The sequence below is a fragment of the Catharus ustulatus genome, chromosome 8 (genome assembly GCF_009819885.2).
Source record: "Catharus ustulatus isolate bCatUst1 chromosome 8, bCatUst1.pri.v2, whole genome shotgun sequence".
Taxonomy (NCBI): Eukaryota; Metazoa; Chordata; class Aves; order Passeriformes; family Turdidae; genus Catharus; species Catharus ustulatus.
The window spans coordinates 2,738,070-2,754,028 of NC_046228.1; the positions used below are offsets into that span (position 1 = coordinate 2,738,070).

At 48.1% G+C, this 15,959-nt stretch overlaps 1 protein-coding gene across 1 annotated transcript in view; it reads left to right on the top strand.

Annotated features, from left to right (window-relative positions):
* Positions 1 to 12,936: 12,936 nt before the first annotated feature.
* Positions 12,937 to 15,959, top strand: part of ADAM12 (ADAM metallopeptidase domain 12) — a gene marked incomplete at its 5' end in the record, with an annotated part of 173,682 nt that continues 170,659 nt past the window's right edge. The window contains one exon of the mRNA XM_033066008.1: positions 12,937 to 12,979. Coding sequence (XP_032921899.1) covers positions 12,937 to 12,979 — 43 coding nt within the window. The remainder of the gene's footprint in view (positions 12,980 to 15,959) is intronic.

The window sequence follows — 15,959 nt, forward strand, 5'->3', positions numbered from 1 at the left end:
GCTTTAGTGTGTGCCCTTAGGCCTGCCTGGAGTCTCACCCTAAAGCCACAGCCTGGAGAGAAAACATCTGGAGTTTGGTATCCATGGAGGACACAGCACAACAATCCCAGGGTGTCCCCTGGGCTGGGGCCCACAAGGGACCCCAAAACTTTTCCCACTTTTTCTCTGGCAGACAGGAAGAGACAGGATCTTCCTCATTGGAAATGAGTGTTTTCCATGGAAATCAGACATTTCTCCTGCAGGAATACAAGGGAAATTGTTTAATCTACCAGCCATGGTGTGTCCCTACTCCCACGTGTGAATATATGTAAATAAATATGTGTATTTGACATCAGCAGAGGAGCTGATCCTTGGAAACCACAGTGCCCAGGTGAGGAAATGAATGATGTGAGCATTTCCTGGGAAGCACAGCACAGGCTTCAGGTGGGATTTCACCCCCTGCACCACCATGGATGCCCTGTCCAGGGAATGACACCTCCCCTGACCTGGTTTTCTCTCCCTCTCTGAGGTACAGCATTCACCTGCTGCTCCTCACCTCCCCATGGCTCACAGCATCAAACAACAACAAAAACATCCTCTGGGTTTGTAAAAGGGTTATTTTCAAATGTTTCTATTTTCGCTAAACATGATTTTTAAAACCTGCAGGACAAATCTGTGGCAGTCTGAGGTGGAATTTCTTTTGTACAAACAAGCTAGTGAGGAAAATGCATGATGCAAATCACTGTCTGGGAATGTTTTACATGGTACAAAACCTGTGCTTCAGAAAACCAGAAATTATCTCTGTTGCAAACCTAATTTCTCTTTCTGGGCTTGAGAAAAAAATAGTTATCTGGCAATGTATCCAGCAAACAATTCTGACATTCATTTCAGCTCTACAATCCAATCATTGTGATAGCAAATGGACTGTGCAGGAAAATGTCACTTCAGGAAAACAGGAGCCTCCCAGGAATAGCCCTGGACAAACAGGCATCAGCTGAAGGAAGTTCAGAGCTGGGGAAAAAGTGGTGGCACCTCCTTTTGGAATTACAGGCTCTTCAAAGAGCCCATTCACCAGCAGGCACCAGGAAAATTGGAGGTCACCCACCCTTGTCAAGCTGGAATTTTCCTTCTTGTTGGAGAAATTTGCAGATTGAGCTCAAGTCCTGTGGTTGTTGGTGCTGTGCCTTGGGGAGGGACATGTCAGGATTTAGAACAGGGGGAGATTTGGGATGGTTTGGGGTGGTCAGGCACAGAACCTCTGCAGAGCAGTCATTGCCTTGGCATTGTCCTCCCAAACACAAACCCACCCCCAGGGCTGCAATTCTGCAGGAATGGAAGTGAAGCACAGGGGGCTGGGGTGTGCAAAACCTGCTGTTTATTTGTGGTGTTTGTTTGCTGACATCATGAATCTCACCCCACAAAAAAAACCTCATTAAAGGTTGGGAGTCATTGTAACTTCCAGGACTGAGGGTTCCAGTTAAACCCAAATATTTTCCTCTGTGTGTGTGTGTGCAAGTCATCAGTCACATCTTGGAGTTTACTCAGCTGCTCAGATAGGACAATGTCTGGGTAAGACTTTGAGGGGTTTTATTGTTGGATGTTGTTGGTCACGTTAGTGTCATGTTTTCTGGGAGAGAGCTGATTTACAAGGAAAACAGCACACAAAAGCAGGGATAAAGTTCCTGGCAGCCCTCTCCAGAGGAAACCATTCCCTGCTGCAGCCCTTGCAGTGGGAGCTGCAGGGCTGGAGATACAGCTGGTGTCATCTGCAGGGACAGAAGAGCCTGTGTGCTTTGAGGGCTGGGATTGTCTCCCCAGGAGCTCTGAGTGGCCACTTGTCCCTGCTGGAGCCCACCAGGGTGCAGGGGTGTCCCTCAGGGTCACTGTGACTCAGCCTGTGTGGTTTGTGTCTGGGTTGGGATCCTGTGGGGTCCCCCTGTCCTGGCCACAGGTCAGCACCAGGAAATGGGGGCTGGAGAAGCCCCATTCCCCAGCTGCAGCCCCTTGAATAAAAGGGCATTTATTTCAGCTGAAATGCAAATTTATGTGAGCATAGAAACCGGATCAGAATGAAAGAAGCTACAGAAAACTCATCACATTTACTACTGGTAGAGGAGCTCAGTGCATGGATGGAAATATCCTTTAAGATTTGCTTTAAGTATGTCTCTATTTATACCAAAATCACAAAAATCCTTGCCCAAAATCCTTGTCAGAAGGAGCCTGTGGTGCCACTCTGCCCATGGAGATTGAAGTGCCAGTGTTGGGTTCTGGAAGGGGAATTTGTGTCCCAGCTCCAGGTATTTTGGGATGCTATGGATTTATCTCTTGCATTTTCAGTTTAGCTGTGGCAGAATAAGTTTGTCATGTATATCAGGAAAGAATTGTTCCCTGGGAGGGTGGTGAGACCCCAGATTTGCTGTGGCTGCCCCTGGATCCCTGGCAGTGCCCAAGGCCAGGTTGGACACTGGGGACAGTGGGAGGTGTCCCTGCCATGGCAGGGGTGGCACTGGATGGATTTAAGACCCTCCCAACCCAAACCACCCCATGGCTCTGTATGAAACCTCATTTTCATGTTGAGAATATAAAGCCTCCTCTCTTTTTTTCAGGTCAGGAATTTTACTTTTCTGAGTTCTCCCTGGCTCCATACCAAAGCTGTGGGAGGTAGAATGACTTAATACTCATTTTAGGTGACCCACAGAATAAGATAATGAGGTGTATCATCTCCCTACCAGCTGCAGAGTGATTAAAAAGTAAAAATAAAATTAAAAAAAAAAAAAGAAGAAACTGCACCAATTTTCTCATGATACACAGAGTTATATAAAACGATATAAAATAGGAGAAGTGCAACAAACTGCTTTGAGGGTGGTGTTGCATAGACAGGAATATGTAAAAGTGCTCTTAGTTGCAGAAATTTGGTGATTTTTTTTTTTTAAAGTCTCAGGATGTATTTTCAGACTTCATGTTTAAAATACTTTTATTTTCTGCAGTATCTTACCATGACTAGAGTTTATTTAATATATAATTATGGGGTACAAACACCTATCACAGAGAGGCTGCTCCATGGTTCTGGAGATATTTCAGGTCTGCAACTGGCTTGAAAAATTGGTATAAAACAGCAAAAAACTTTTTTGGAAACCACTTTATCTTCAACTTCTTCCTTGGGCCATCTGCTATTTCACCATCTAATGGGCTCTTGCAGCTGTGTTTGAATGGGGAGCCATCCATTTCTATTTCATGTTTCTGTGGTTTTCCAGAACTTTCTGTGCCCTGAAGTGAGCACTTTGTATCCATGATGTGGGGAAAATTCATAAAAATCCCGAGCAAAGGGTGGCCAGGGGAATAGTGTCCAGTCTGGATGTGGGCTAATTCTCTGATTGCCTGATAATGGTGTCTGGAAGGAAGGTCCCTCAGCACTCATTTAATTTATTGTGATGTATAACTGTGGCCAGGGAGTCAAACAGAAACCAGACTGAGGACAGAAGTCTGGTTTTGTAACGGGGTTGTCCTCTGAAATTGTGACACTGCGGAGGGAGGCAGGGAAATGAGCTGGAGACAGATTTTGCCATGATTTGGGGGAAGAACTGATGAGAAGAGAGCAATGTTCTGGTTAAATCCCAGGCTACACATGGAACGGGCTTTGAACAATCCCAGAGTTACAGAGTGGGGTGGAAAGGACCTTAAATCCCACCCAGAGCCACCCTGCCATGGCAGGGACACCTCCCACTGTCCCCAGTGTCCAACCCCAATGTCCAGCCTGGCCTTGGGCACTGCCAGGGACCAGGGGCAGCCACAGCAAATCTGGGAATTCCATCCCCACCCTACCAGAGAACAATTCCTGCCCAAAATCCCATCTAAATGTGCCCATTGTCAGCTTAAAGCCATTCCCTGTGTCCTGTCCCTCCATCCCTGTCCCCAATCCCTCCCCAGCTCTCCTGCAGCCCCTTTAGGCCCTGCAAGAGTTTTAAATTCTCCCTGAATCCTCCTTTTCTCCAGGTGAACCCCCCAGCTCTCCCAGCCAGAGCAGAGGGGCTCCAACCTTCCATTCCTGGAATTATTTGTGTTGGAAAAGCCCTCTGAGCCCAGCAGTGCCACGTCCCCAAGTGCCACCTCCTGTCCCCCATGCCAGCCCTGTCCTGCCCAGCCCTGCCCCGGTGACAGGGACAGATTGTGCTGCAGATCTCCAGTTTTTGGGGACTAACCCAGAGCCTGGGTGGGACATCCCCCCCAGCTCTCTGTGAGTGATGTTTTGCAGAGGAATCAGCCACGAGTTTCCCCCACCCTGGATTGTGACACTGCTGGGAGCTCATCTCCAATCTTGGTGTTTGCCATTGGGGAAAACCCAACTCTGAGGCCTAAATGGGATTATGTCATGGCCCAAGTCCAAGTGTGTGAAAGATGGATAATTATGGGATGTTTCTCTATCTAACCCCATTAGCTGCTGTTACAAAACCAACATTTGACTCCTATTTGTTTTACTTTTGAGAGGTTTTGCTGTGTTTGGGGCTCAAAGTTGTGCAACAGAACCTAACAGAAAATGCCTGTAATAAAGAAGTTCTGTTTCATTCTTCCCTTCATAAATAACAGGAGATTAAGACCTAATTGATTTCATTCTCCTGTGATGGATACCACAGTAATTTTTAATGATTTCTCTCAAGTTTCCCATTAGGAATATTTATTTTTCTTTAAAAAATGCCCCCAAATATGCTGTCTTCCTAATTTACTGCCCCAGCTTTTATGATGATGGATGTTGCATTGTTCTGTGGTTTGCAGAGCTAGACAGGAATATTAAAAATATACGACTTCATAATTTTTAGTCTGAGTTGAATGCTGTCCTCTTGTGAGACATGTAAAAATTTGTGGCTTTTTGTCTTTCTTTTGTCTTCAGAGAGACAGTGAAATTTGAGGCAACACATCAAAGCACTTATTCTCAATGTCTAGTCTGGAATAAAAAAAAAAAAACCCAACCCTCCCCACATATTTAATGGGTTATTTGTTGGATTTAAACGGATTTTAGCACAGGGCACCTTCCTGACAGATTGTCAGGAATGTTCTGTCTGATATAAGGATCTTGCTGGAAAATCTTCACTTCTCAGTCCTGAAATTTGTGGGAAAGCCTAAAATGATGTTTCTTCTCTCTGTGGAGGTTTGGGGCTGTGCAGACATCCCCAAAATTGTTTATTTGTTTGGGTTTTATGAAGGTATTTGCTCATGTGGTACTAAAACAGAAGAATGTTCAGCTTGTGGGGTTTTTCCTCTTCCTGGAGGAAGGCTGGAAGAGGAAAATGTTGATGGGTAATTTCCTGAGGGGTAAAGCTGGGAACCAGGGGATCACAGAAAATCCCAAACTGGAAGGGATCCACAGGGATCCAGCTCCTGTCCCTGCACAGACACCAAACAATCCCACCCTGGGCACCCCTGGGAGCTCTGTCCAAACTCCTGGAGCTCTGGGGCTGTTCCCATTCCCTGGGCAGTGCCAGCACCTCTGGGATGAACCTTTCCCTAAAACCCAACCTGAACCCCCTGGCCCAGCCCCAGCCATCCCTGGCTGCTGTCCCTGTCACAGATGGGAGCTGCAGACCCCCACGAGTTCTTCCCTCAGCCTCCTCCAGCTGAGCAACCCCAGTGACCTCAAATGTTCCTCTTTTGGCCCCTCCAAACCCTTACCCACCCTATAACTCTCCTTTGGACACTCTGATGGATTTAACCCCTCAGCCCTGCATTCCTGGGATGTTGGGTCTGTAGGGTTTGGAGGTTTGGGGGTGCAGGGATGTATCCCTGCATTCCTGGAATATTGGAGCTGTAAGGTTTGGAGGTTTGGGGGTGTATCCCTGCATTCCTGGGATGTTGGGGCTGTAGGGTTTGGGGGTTTGGGAGTGTATCCCTGCATTCCTGGGATGTTTGGGCTGTAAGGTTTGGGGGAGTAGGGTTATATCCCTGCATTCCTGGGATGTTGGAGCTGTAAGGTTTGGGGGTGTATCCTTGCATTCCTGGGATGTTGTGGATGTAGGTTTGGGGTGTTTAGGGGTTTGGGGTTGTATCCCTGCATTCCTGGGATGGTGGGGCTGTAAGGTTTGGAGGTTGGGGGTTTGGGGGTGTATCCCTGCATTCCTGGGATGTTGTGGATGTAGGTTTGGGGTGTTTGGGGGTTTGGGAGTGTATCTCTGCATTCCTGGGATGTTGTGGATGGAGGTTTGGGGGTGCAGGGATGTATCCCTGCATTCCTGGGATGTTGGAGCTGTAAGGTTTTGGGGGTGTAGGGGTGTATCCCTGCATTCCTGAGATGTTGGGACTGTAGGGTTTGGGATGTTTAGGGGTGCAGGGATGTATCCTTGCATTTCTGGAATATTGGAGCTGTAAGGTTTGGAGGTTTGGGGGTTTGGGGGTGTATCCCTGCATTCCTGGGATGTTGGGGCTGTAAGGTTTGGGGGTATAGGGTTATATCCCTGCATTCCTGGGATGATGTGGCTGCAGGTTTGGGGTGTTTGGGGTGCAGGGGTGCCCCGAGGTGGGCAGGGTGCTCCTGCTGTCCCTGCTCATGGAGAGCTCAGTGTTTGCCTGACCAAGGCTTTGTGCTGCAGGCAAAGAACGTGTGAGCTTTGGGGCTTTGTGTTTTAACTGCTGAAGAATTTCAGAGTTGCTGTTGTTGCTGTTAAGGTCCTGGATCCTTGCAGGGGTGGATTTCTTTGTTTGCTCTTCCCTGAGCTCCTCTTGGCTTTTTCACCCCTGGCCCTGTGACAGCCGCCTGCTACGGGCTCTGTGCAGCTTCCCCATAAAGAACTGCATGGAGCTTAATCAGCATTAAAGCACTGCTCACTCCCCTGCCTTGCTCGAGAAAAAGAGCTGCTTTCCAAAATTATATTGCCTGTGGAGCAGCAGGACAAACTGGGCAGGGAAAACAGGAGAGGAGGAATGTGATGAGCCCGTGGCACCCAGCACCAGCCCTGCTGTCCTTCCAGGTACAAACGATGCTGGCAGGGAGTGCTCCCCAAACACAGCTGAGTGCAAGGGGTTTGCTCTCTCTGATTGTTTTATCCCTGGGACAGGCTGAAAATCCTGCATCTCATTTATTAAGAGCATAAAGAAATTCAGGATGGCTTTGTCAGTTTTGTTTATGCTTGAATTTAATGTTACAGTGCTTTATCATTCAGACATGGTAGGAGTTGGTTTAGTTTTTTTTCTTTATTAAAAAAAAATCGGTTTCAGTGTTTAATTCCATGTTTTATGCTGTTGATTTGCCATAGCAGTTCAAGGCTCTCTACAAAGGACCACGTTACTCCCAATATCTCCACAAAACCCCACCTTCCTCAGTGTGTCCTTTTTATGTGTGCAGTAAAGGGAGAAACTTGGTTTTCAAAGTCAGAAAGTCCCAGAATGGTTTGGGCTGGAAGGGACCTTGAACATCACCCAGTCCATGGCAGGGACACCTCGCACTGTCCCAGGCTGCTCCAAGCCCTGTCCAGCCTGGCCTTGGGCACTGCCAGCCCAGGAGGAGCCTGTCCCTGTCCCTGGGCTCTGCTGGATCCCAGCTGGGCACTGGGAACTCTTTATTTTGGGGTACAGATGCACCAGGGCCAGTGCAGGAACTGCAGCCAGGCTCTCTGCTCTGCCCCCTCTTGCTCTTCCCAGCTGCATTGGCCAACTCACAGTTTTGGGACAGAAATTCCAGATGAATCCAATATTATGGGACCTTTAGGACAGGAAGGGAAAATCATAACCAAAGGAGAGGAAGGCAGGGGTGAATTTATGGGTAACAGATCAGAGATTGCTGATCTCAAATTGCATTTCCTGGGTGTCACAGCGTGGTGCAAACACACTGTGCTGCTCAGGGCAGCCCAAGGCGTGCACAGAGGGTGAAACCTGCCCTTGGAGACCGGGAAATCCACAGATTCCATCTCTCAAGTATGTGCAGCAAGCAGGATTTACAGCCAGGGGCTGATTTCAGAGCTCAGCCCCGGTGGATGCTGTTCCATGTCTGCAGGCTGGGACAGAGGTCTGCAGAGCAGAGCAGAGCTCTGTGGCTAAAGGTCAGGCTGAATTATGCTCTATCTATGCCTGTTAATTATAGAGGACTGTAATCTGCCACTGCAGCCACAATTCAGCAGGATCTTGATTGTGCAGAGAGTTAATGAAGTGAGGGAGGACTGGAGACACAAAGTCTCAGCAGCTGGCCTGGGGACACACAGATTTCAAAGGGAAAAGCTTTTTTGTTTTGTTTTGTTTACTCTGAGAAGGAAAAACTTTAGCCTGGAGGCCCCAAAACTGTAGATCCCTGTAGCTAAGCCCAGACAAGTCCTCATGCATTTTGGCACATAGGGGAATTAAAAAAAAAATCTGGATGATACTCAATGCTGTGATTACAGTGAGGTTTCCTGGATATCCAAGAGGGGATCACAGCTGATCTGGGAGGATGTGAGAGCAGTGTTACAGAGGTGCTTTCTGCCCAGCAGAACCTCTTATCTTGAAATTGCTCCGTTCTCTGAAGTGGCTTAACCTCTCTTCATTACACAAGGGATGCAAATCCTGCTCTGCCAGAGCAGGGCAGACAGCTTTCCCTTTCCACCTTTTTTTCTTTTTCCTTCTTTTCCTTTCCTTTTTTCTCGTACTCCACACCCCATAGCATAACATAACCCATCTGACAATTAATATTAATTAATGTACATTCCCTTGGAGCTAATGTTACCAAAGCATCACAGTATCATAGTCTGAAGGATTTATTTACACTCAATCTATCATCTCTCCTCTCATTTTTTCCCTGCTGTCTCCATCAATCACTAATTCCTTCTCAAAACTCCTTTAAGCAAGGGGGAAGGAATGGAAATCCGTGTTTCCCTCAGTGCTGGTGTGTGTGTGTGCTGAGCTGGTTTCAGGTAAGTGATTCCACACTGCTCCCTTCCCAATTCTCTCCTCCACACTGACCTTTCCATGCCATGTGAGCTGGAGCTCCTCATGAATCGCTAATTTGGTGAGCAGAGGCCCAGCCAGCCGCCTGTGTTGTCACACGGTCAAATATTCATCGTTTCAAATCGCGGGTGCCCTTTACATCAAATTATTTCCGCACCTAAATGTGAACTGAGGGTTGAGCTGTGACCTGCGACAGTGACACGGTGACAAGTCAGGGCAGGGGAGGGAGAGGGGAATGACAACAGGTAGCGATTAATGCAGGGCACATCCCTGCAAGAATCTCCAATTCCCACATTCTCTGGCTAAAAAATGCCCGAGAAGAGTTTCCAGAGCACTCCTGGGGGAAGCGGGGCCAAAATTCAGAGGCGCCCCTGATAGGATCTGGGAGATCCTCATCACTTCATTCCTTGGATATTTTCCCAGTCACAGGTGACCCCCAGGGCGAGCTATTCCTGCACACACCTCCCAGCACAGAGGTGCTCCAGCTGCAGGATTTGTTCTCCCTGGCTTTTCAAAGCAAACCAAGCACCCAGTGTGTGCCAGCCTCTGTCTGTAGGAGCAGAGAAAAATTGGTGCTGTGTTAGGTTACCCTTGCCAAGGAGGAAAAAATTAGGAGTAAAAAGAGGATTTAGCTGTTGCTGCTACAGGAGAGTCCTGAACTAGCACATGGTGGAGTGAATGCTTTGGAAGGAAAAGCTTCTTGGAGTTGAAGGTGAAGAAAAACAAAAAATATGCAGAAAGCAAGATGAGGAGGATCAAAATGAAGGGAGGGAAGCATAAAAAATGAATCACAAAAGATAAAAAGGTAAAAACAACCCCAAAAGCAGTGAGACACCTCCACAACTCCATTCCCCTGAGAGTGCTGAAGAACTGGGATGGATGGATGGATGGATGGATGGATGGATGGATGGATGGATGGATGGATGGATGGATGATGGATGGATGGATGGATGATGGATGGATGGATGATGGATGGATGATGGATGGATGGATGGATGGATGGATGGATGGATGATGGATGGATGGATGGATGATGGATGGATGGATGATGGATGGATGATGGATGGATGGATGGATGGATGGATGGATGGATGGATGGATGGATGATGGATGGATGATGGATGGATGATGGATGGATGGATGGATGGATGGATGGATGGATGATGGATGGATGATGGATGGATGATGGATGGATGGATGGATGGATGATGGATGGATGGATGGATGGATGGATGATGGATGATGGATGGATGGATGATGGATGGATGATGGATGGATGGATGGATGGATGATGGATGGATGGATGGATGGATGGATGATGGATGGATGGATGGATGGATGGATGGATGATGGATGATGGATGGATGGATGATGGATGGATGATGGATGGATGGATGGATGGATGATGGATGGATGGATGGATGGATGATGGATAGATGGATGGATGGATGGATGGATGGATGATGGATGGATGATGGATGGATGGATGATGGATGGATGGATGGATGGATGGATGGATGATGGATGGATGGATGGATGGATGATGGATGGATGGATGGATGGATAGATGGATGGATGATGGATGGATGGATGGATGATGGATGGATGATGGATGGATGGATGGATGGATGGATGGATGGATGGATGGATGGATGATGGATGGATGATGGATGGATAGATGGATGCAGAGCCATGGCCTGTGGCAGTAACCTGCACAATCGAGGCTGTGGCCCCCTTTGAAACAGCCACACAACCTGGATGCCATTTTCATTTCCTACAGGGAAACTCGTCCCTGTTCTTCTGAAGTGGATAAACCAGGCTTGTAAAACTGATTGTGGGAGGTGCTTTGACATGAGGGATTAAAAGGCCAGGCCTGGCCTCTCCCTGCACATCCCAGTGAAGCAGGGGCACTTCCCATATCCTGCCCTCTGCCTGGAGGATCTTCTTTTTTGCAAGAGAATTTTGAGACTGAGATGAAATTGTGCTGTTGTTCTCCAGTAGTAGCTGTAATTCAGTAGCATTCCTACATGGATGTTGTTAATAAAATATTTGGGGCTCTTTTGTGATAAATTATTGATTAATCAACTTCAAGCCCATAAAATTAGAATGGTAAAAGGCAACAATTCCTTTTGGGGGGAGGAGAAATCTGAGGAGTTGATCATGCTAATGAATGATCAAGATATAATTGGCTCCACATTCTCTGTTAGCAAATATTGTTACTCAGATAAAAGTACTACCACTGTAAAGAAAAGCCTTGTGGGATTACCAAAACCCCATTTAGAAACCTTTAGATCCCTTTAACTGATGTTTTTTTCATTTTAATGGGAAAAATACCTTCAAAGTCTAAAGATGTCTACATGGCTTTTATGGTGGCCTTGCACACAGGAGTCTTCTGTTGGAATTTTAATGTTTTTTAACCAATGTTCTGTGTGGAGCACATATGTCCTTAATGAGAGAGTTGATGCAGTTCATTAGTTTATATTTGAGGGATGAAACATTGCTGAGTGTAGCTGTTAAATTGTAATTGATAATGGCTGAGCAGGGAAAATTTAGCATTTGGCTGTTTAAAGTTACACACAGGCTAATCCCTGACTGCTCCCTAGGAGAGGGAATACACACAATGAGGAAAACGTGAGGTTTGAGGTGTAAGTGTAGACAAAATTCAAATTTCAGAGCGAAATGGGTGTGGATTGGGCAGAGGGGTAAGAGGTGAAAGGAGCTTTTGAAGTGTGAAGCACAGCAGTTGTTGAGAGCCCTTTCTGCACACTCTCCATGGTCCCAGCCCTTTTCCAGGTTTGTTTGTGCTGGGGTGAGCTGGCATTACACAGTTAGCCCTGGATGCCTCAGTGATGCTGCCAGGGCACCGTGCCATGCTCCAGTTTGGGAACCACAGAGGTTGCACCCCTGCAATTTCTGGCTCATTTATCCCCAGAGCTGGTGAAAATTATATTCTGGATCACTGGGAATAATCAGCATCCTCTGCTCCAGAAGAGCCCCAAATCTGGGATTCCAAACACCATTTTTCAGTGGGATTGCATGGTTCCTGTGCCTGCTGGCCTACAGACACATCTCAGAACACTTCTGCCAACTGTTTCATGCACAAGGAACATGGAGCCAAGCTGCACAATTCAGTGTCAACATCCAAATCATGAGATTTAGGAAGAATCTTAGTAAATTGAAGCTAAAAACTGCACAATAAAAGTCTGTGAGGATCTTCAGGATTAGATTCTTTTTTTTTCTGCTGCTCCACAGCAACATGTGGGCATTACATGTGTTTTGGTGGTACATTAAGGAGTAGATAATCTGTATTTGGTTATTCTCCCAGACAGTCAGTAATAATAATTTGAATGAGGGAGATTTTAAAAAATGCATCTGGCAACTCTGTGGGTGTGTTTTGTTGTTTGTTTTCTTTTTTTTTTTTCCCCCTTCTTTTAAAACCCCCACAATATAAAATAAGAAACAACACCAGAAACAACTCAGAAATAATTATGAAACCAATAAATAACCCCTGAGCTCTAACGTACACAGATGTCTTTCCAGAGGCGGCAGGCAGGAAAAAAAAAAAGGGAAAACTCCGGGAGCAGGGATGGGAGGGGGACTCCAGAACCCCCCAGGGCTGGGACCCTGCGGAGGGGCTCAGATGTTCCAGGGGTGCAGGATTAGCTTTGGTCCTTGCCAAAACAACAACAAAAGAATATGAAATAGCCGACACAAACCTACTTAAATAAGGAAAAAAAATATAAAGAGGAAAGAAAGAAAAAAAAAATCCAACTCCTCTTTATTTTTTTTTTTTTCCTTTTCCCTAAGCAGCCGAGCCCAGCTCATCAGCAGCTGAGGCAGGAGCAGGAGGGGTTTTGGAGTTAACTGCATGCAGGAAATCTCTCACATCCTGAGTCCCAGCTCGCTCCTCTCGGTAACTGTATATTATGGGGCTGCTCTCCAGCCCCAGCTGATGAAAGTTTGTCTCCCTCAGTCTGGGCTGCGATGTCAAAGCGCCTCCAGGCAGCGCAGCCGCGCTCCCCCCGTGCGCTGCCCCCGGCCCGGCTCCCCGCGCTGCTGCTGCCGCTGCTGCTGCTCGGCCCGGGCTGCCTGCCCCTCGGTAAGTCACACACAGCCCCCCGGGGCTTTTCCCCCGAGGATCCCCAGCCCCCAGCTCCGTTTGAGCCGGAGCAGGAGAAGGGAGGTGGATCCGGAGCGCGGCTCCCCCCGCTCCGCCCGGGGATGGAGCGGGAGGTCCCGGCCGGGCACAAGCGGAGCTGCGGAACTCCCGCTCCTCTGCCTGCTCCTCTGCCTGCTCCGGGGCTTTCCCGGGATAGCTGCGCTGTGCAGCCCCCAAACCCGCCGGCTCCCATCCCCCGGCACCCCAAAACTTGCGAGGTCCCATCCTCTGGTACCCCCAAACCCGCGGGGTCCCATCCCCTGGTGTCCCCAAACCCGCCGGTTCCCATCCCCCGGCACCCCAAAACTTGCCGGGTCCCATCCTCTGATACCCCCAAACCTTCTGGTCCCTTCCCTGTCCCCCCATCCCCTGGTACCCCCAAACCTGCAGGTCCTTTTTCTGCACCTCCATCCTCTGGCACCCCAAAACTTGCTCGTCCCTTGTCTGCACCCCCATCCCCTGGTACCCCCAAACCTGCTGGTCCTTTCTCTGCACCCCTATCCCCTGGCACCCCTAAACTTGCCGGGTCCCATCCTCTGGTACCCCCAAACCTGCTGGTCCTTTCTCTGCACCTCCATCCTCTGGCACCCCAAAACTTGCTCGTCCCTTGTCTGCACCCCCATCCCCTGGCACCCCCAAACCTGCCGGTCCTTTCCCTGTCCCCCCATCCCCGGGGACCGGAGCCCGGGGTCCCCCCAGTTCTGTGCATTCGGGGATGCCCTACAGGGTCCCGGGGTTAGAAATTCTCCTCCCACGCATCCCCTCCAAACAGCCCCCGGGGCTGAATTCAAGGGTCTGGGAGTCTTGTCAGAGTTTGGGCTCTGTTTCCAGCTGGGAAAAATTGCGCGGAAAAGCCAAATAGTGCTGGTAAAAGCGTCCTGGCTGGGTAAAAGTTTTCTCGCCGGCGCTGTGTTCATTCAAAGTGAGCTCCGGGCGGGGATTCAGCTGGGGAGCGCTGTGCTGTCCGTGTTACGGATGGGGAACAGCCTAGGAAGGGATTGTCTCTTCCTACAGCAAGTTTGGGGTTTGTTCTGGAACCCTCAGAGTGCCCAGATCTTCTCCTCTTCGTTAAGCAGCAGCTGCCAGTGTAGATTTTATGTGAGAGAGGAAAAGATTCTCCTCTATGTATACATTTAACAGCACTGAGGGATGTTTGCATCCCTGCATGTTACTCCAAACTCCTGTGTTTGGGTTTGTTTTTGTTTTTTTGTTTTTTTTTACCCATTGTAACTTGAAGCTTTGTAAATATTTGCTTATCTCCAAATTTACTGACAGCGACTTTCACTGGGACTTTGGCTCTGAACTTGCTAAGAGAAAAGATGGGGAGACACTGTAGCACATGGAAATCCCAGAGGGGGAAAGGACAAAGTGTTGCCTTTGATCAAGCACCTGGAATTCATCCTAATGGATTAACAGGCATTGCAGCTTTGCCTTTGGGAGTGGATCTTGATTTCTCTTTGCCAACCTTTATATTTGCACCAAATCAGTGGGTTTGGGGTAAAGGCTGCAGAAATTCCCTGGCAGATGGAGAGAAATAGGTGCCCTGTGGCTGTTCCCTTTTTGGGGACAAGAGAAGCTTGGTTTGGGTGGAAGGATGGGTCCCTGCTCTGAGTGTGGAGGGCACTGTGGCTGGCCAGCCCCTCCATGGTTTGGCAGTTCACTTGCAGTTGGGAAAATTGGAGGTAAAATGCTTCAAAGTGTTTGTGCCTGTGGAGGGCAGGCTGTGGGTGACTTGGCTCCAGCACACAGATAAGCCAGCAGAATGGGAAGAGGGGGTGGAAATCCGGTTTCTTGTGGCTCAGAATTCCCTCAGAGCCAAGCTGAAGCTCTGAGGTTACTCTCACACTGATGATTTAGGCTCTGTGTAAAGTTTGTGCTCATCTCTATGAGGTTTTTGATGCTACATTTGGGCAACCATGGTGGCTTGGATTTGCCTTCCTGTACCTTCCTGCTCCTCTTCTTTCAGTACCCTGTCTGTAATTTGCTCTTTTCCATCCAGAATACTCAGTGAGCATCCCCTGCCTCAATTCCACATTTTCCTGTGGGAGCAGAGCTCAGCTTTAGCCCTACCAGAGCTTGTGCTGCTTTCTTGGTCGTGGAGGTGCTGAAAGTTCCAGCCCAGCTTTTCCTCACCCAGCCACGCTCCCAGTGACAACAAATGCTCCTGGCTGGGCTGGCACTGGTCTCACTGGGCATTCTGGACCCTGCAGGACACCCTAAAGCTGCCAGGACATCCTGGTTTGTAACTAAACTCGTGTTTAGTGGTTAAGACAAGTTGGAGTTATGATAAGCCTCGAGAAGCGGGTTTGGAACGTGGCAGTGATGTGTGGCTGCCTGAGTGACAGCTCTGTTATTAAACAGAAATTATCAGGTTGTGGGCTGGGCAACTTAAAAGTAGCCTTGTTGCTTGCTTTTAGTATGTTTTCTTTCCATTTTTTGTGGTTTTACAATTGCCTTTTTAGTTTTCAGTCTTGTTCTGGGTTTCTGATTAAAAGACCTCATAGACAAAAAGGAAAACTCAAACCAGGCCAAATTAACTTTGTTGTCCTTGTGGAGTGGGATCTAAAGTAGGATAAGATTTGATCTCAGTCTCAGTCAAACACTTTAAAATCTACACCTGACAAGGTTTTTGTGGTCAAAGCTGTCCTGTTTCTGCAGGGCAGACAAAGTCATGCTGTGGATAGGTAAAGTCCAAATTGTGTGTGAGTGTGTGTGTGTGTGCAAAAACTTTTCTTTAAAGTATTATGTGTTAGCTGGGAAAACCACAGAAAAAAATGACTCTTAGAATGACAGAATGGTTTGGGTTGGAAGGGACTTTAAAAACCATCCAGTTCCACCCCTGCCATGGGCAGGGACACCTCCCACTGTCCCAGTGTCCAACCTGGCCTTGGACACTGCCAGGGACAGAAGAGCCACAGCT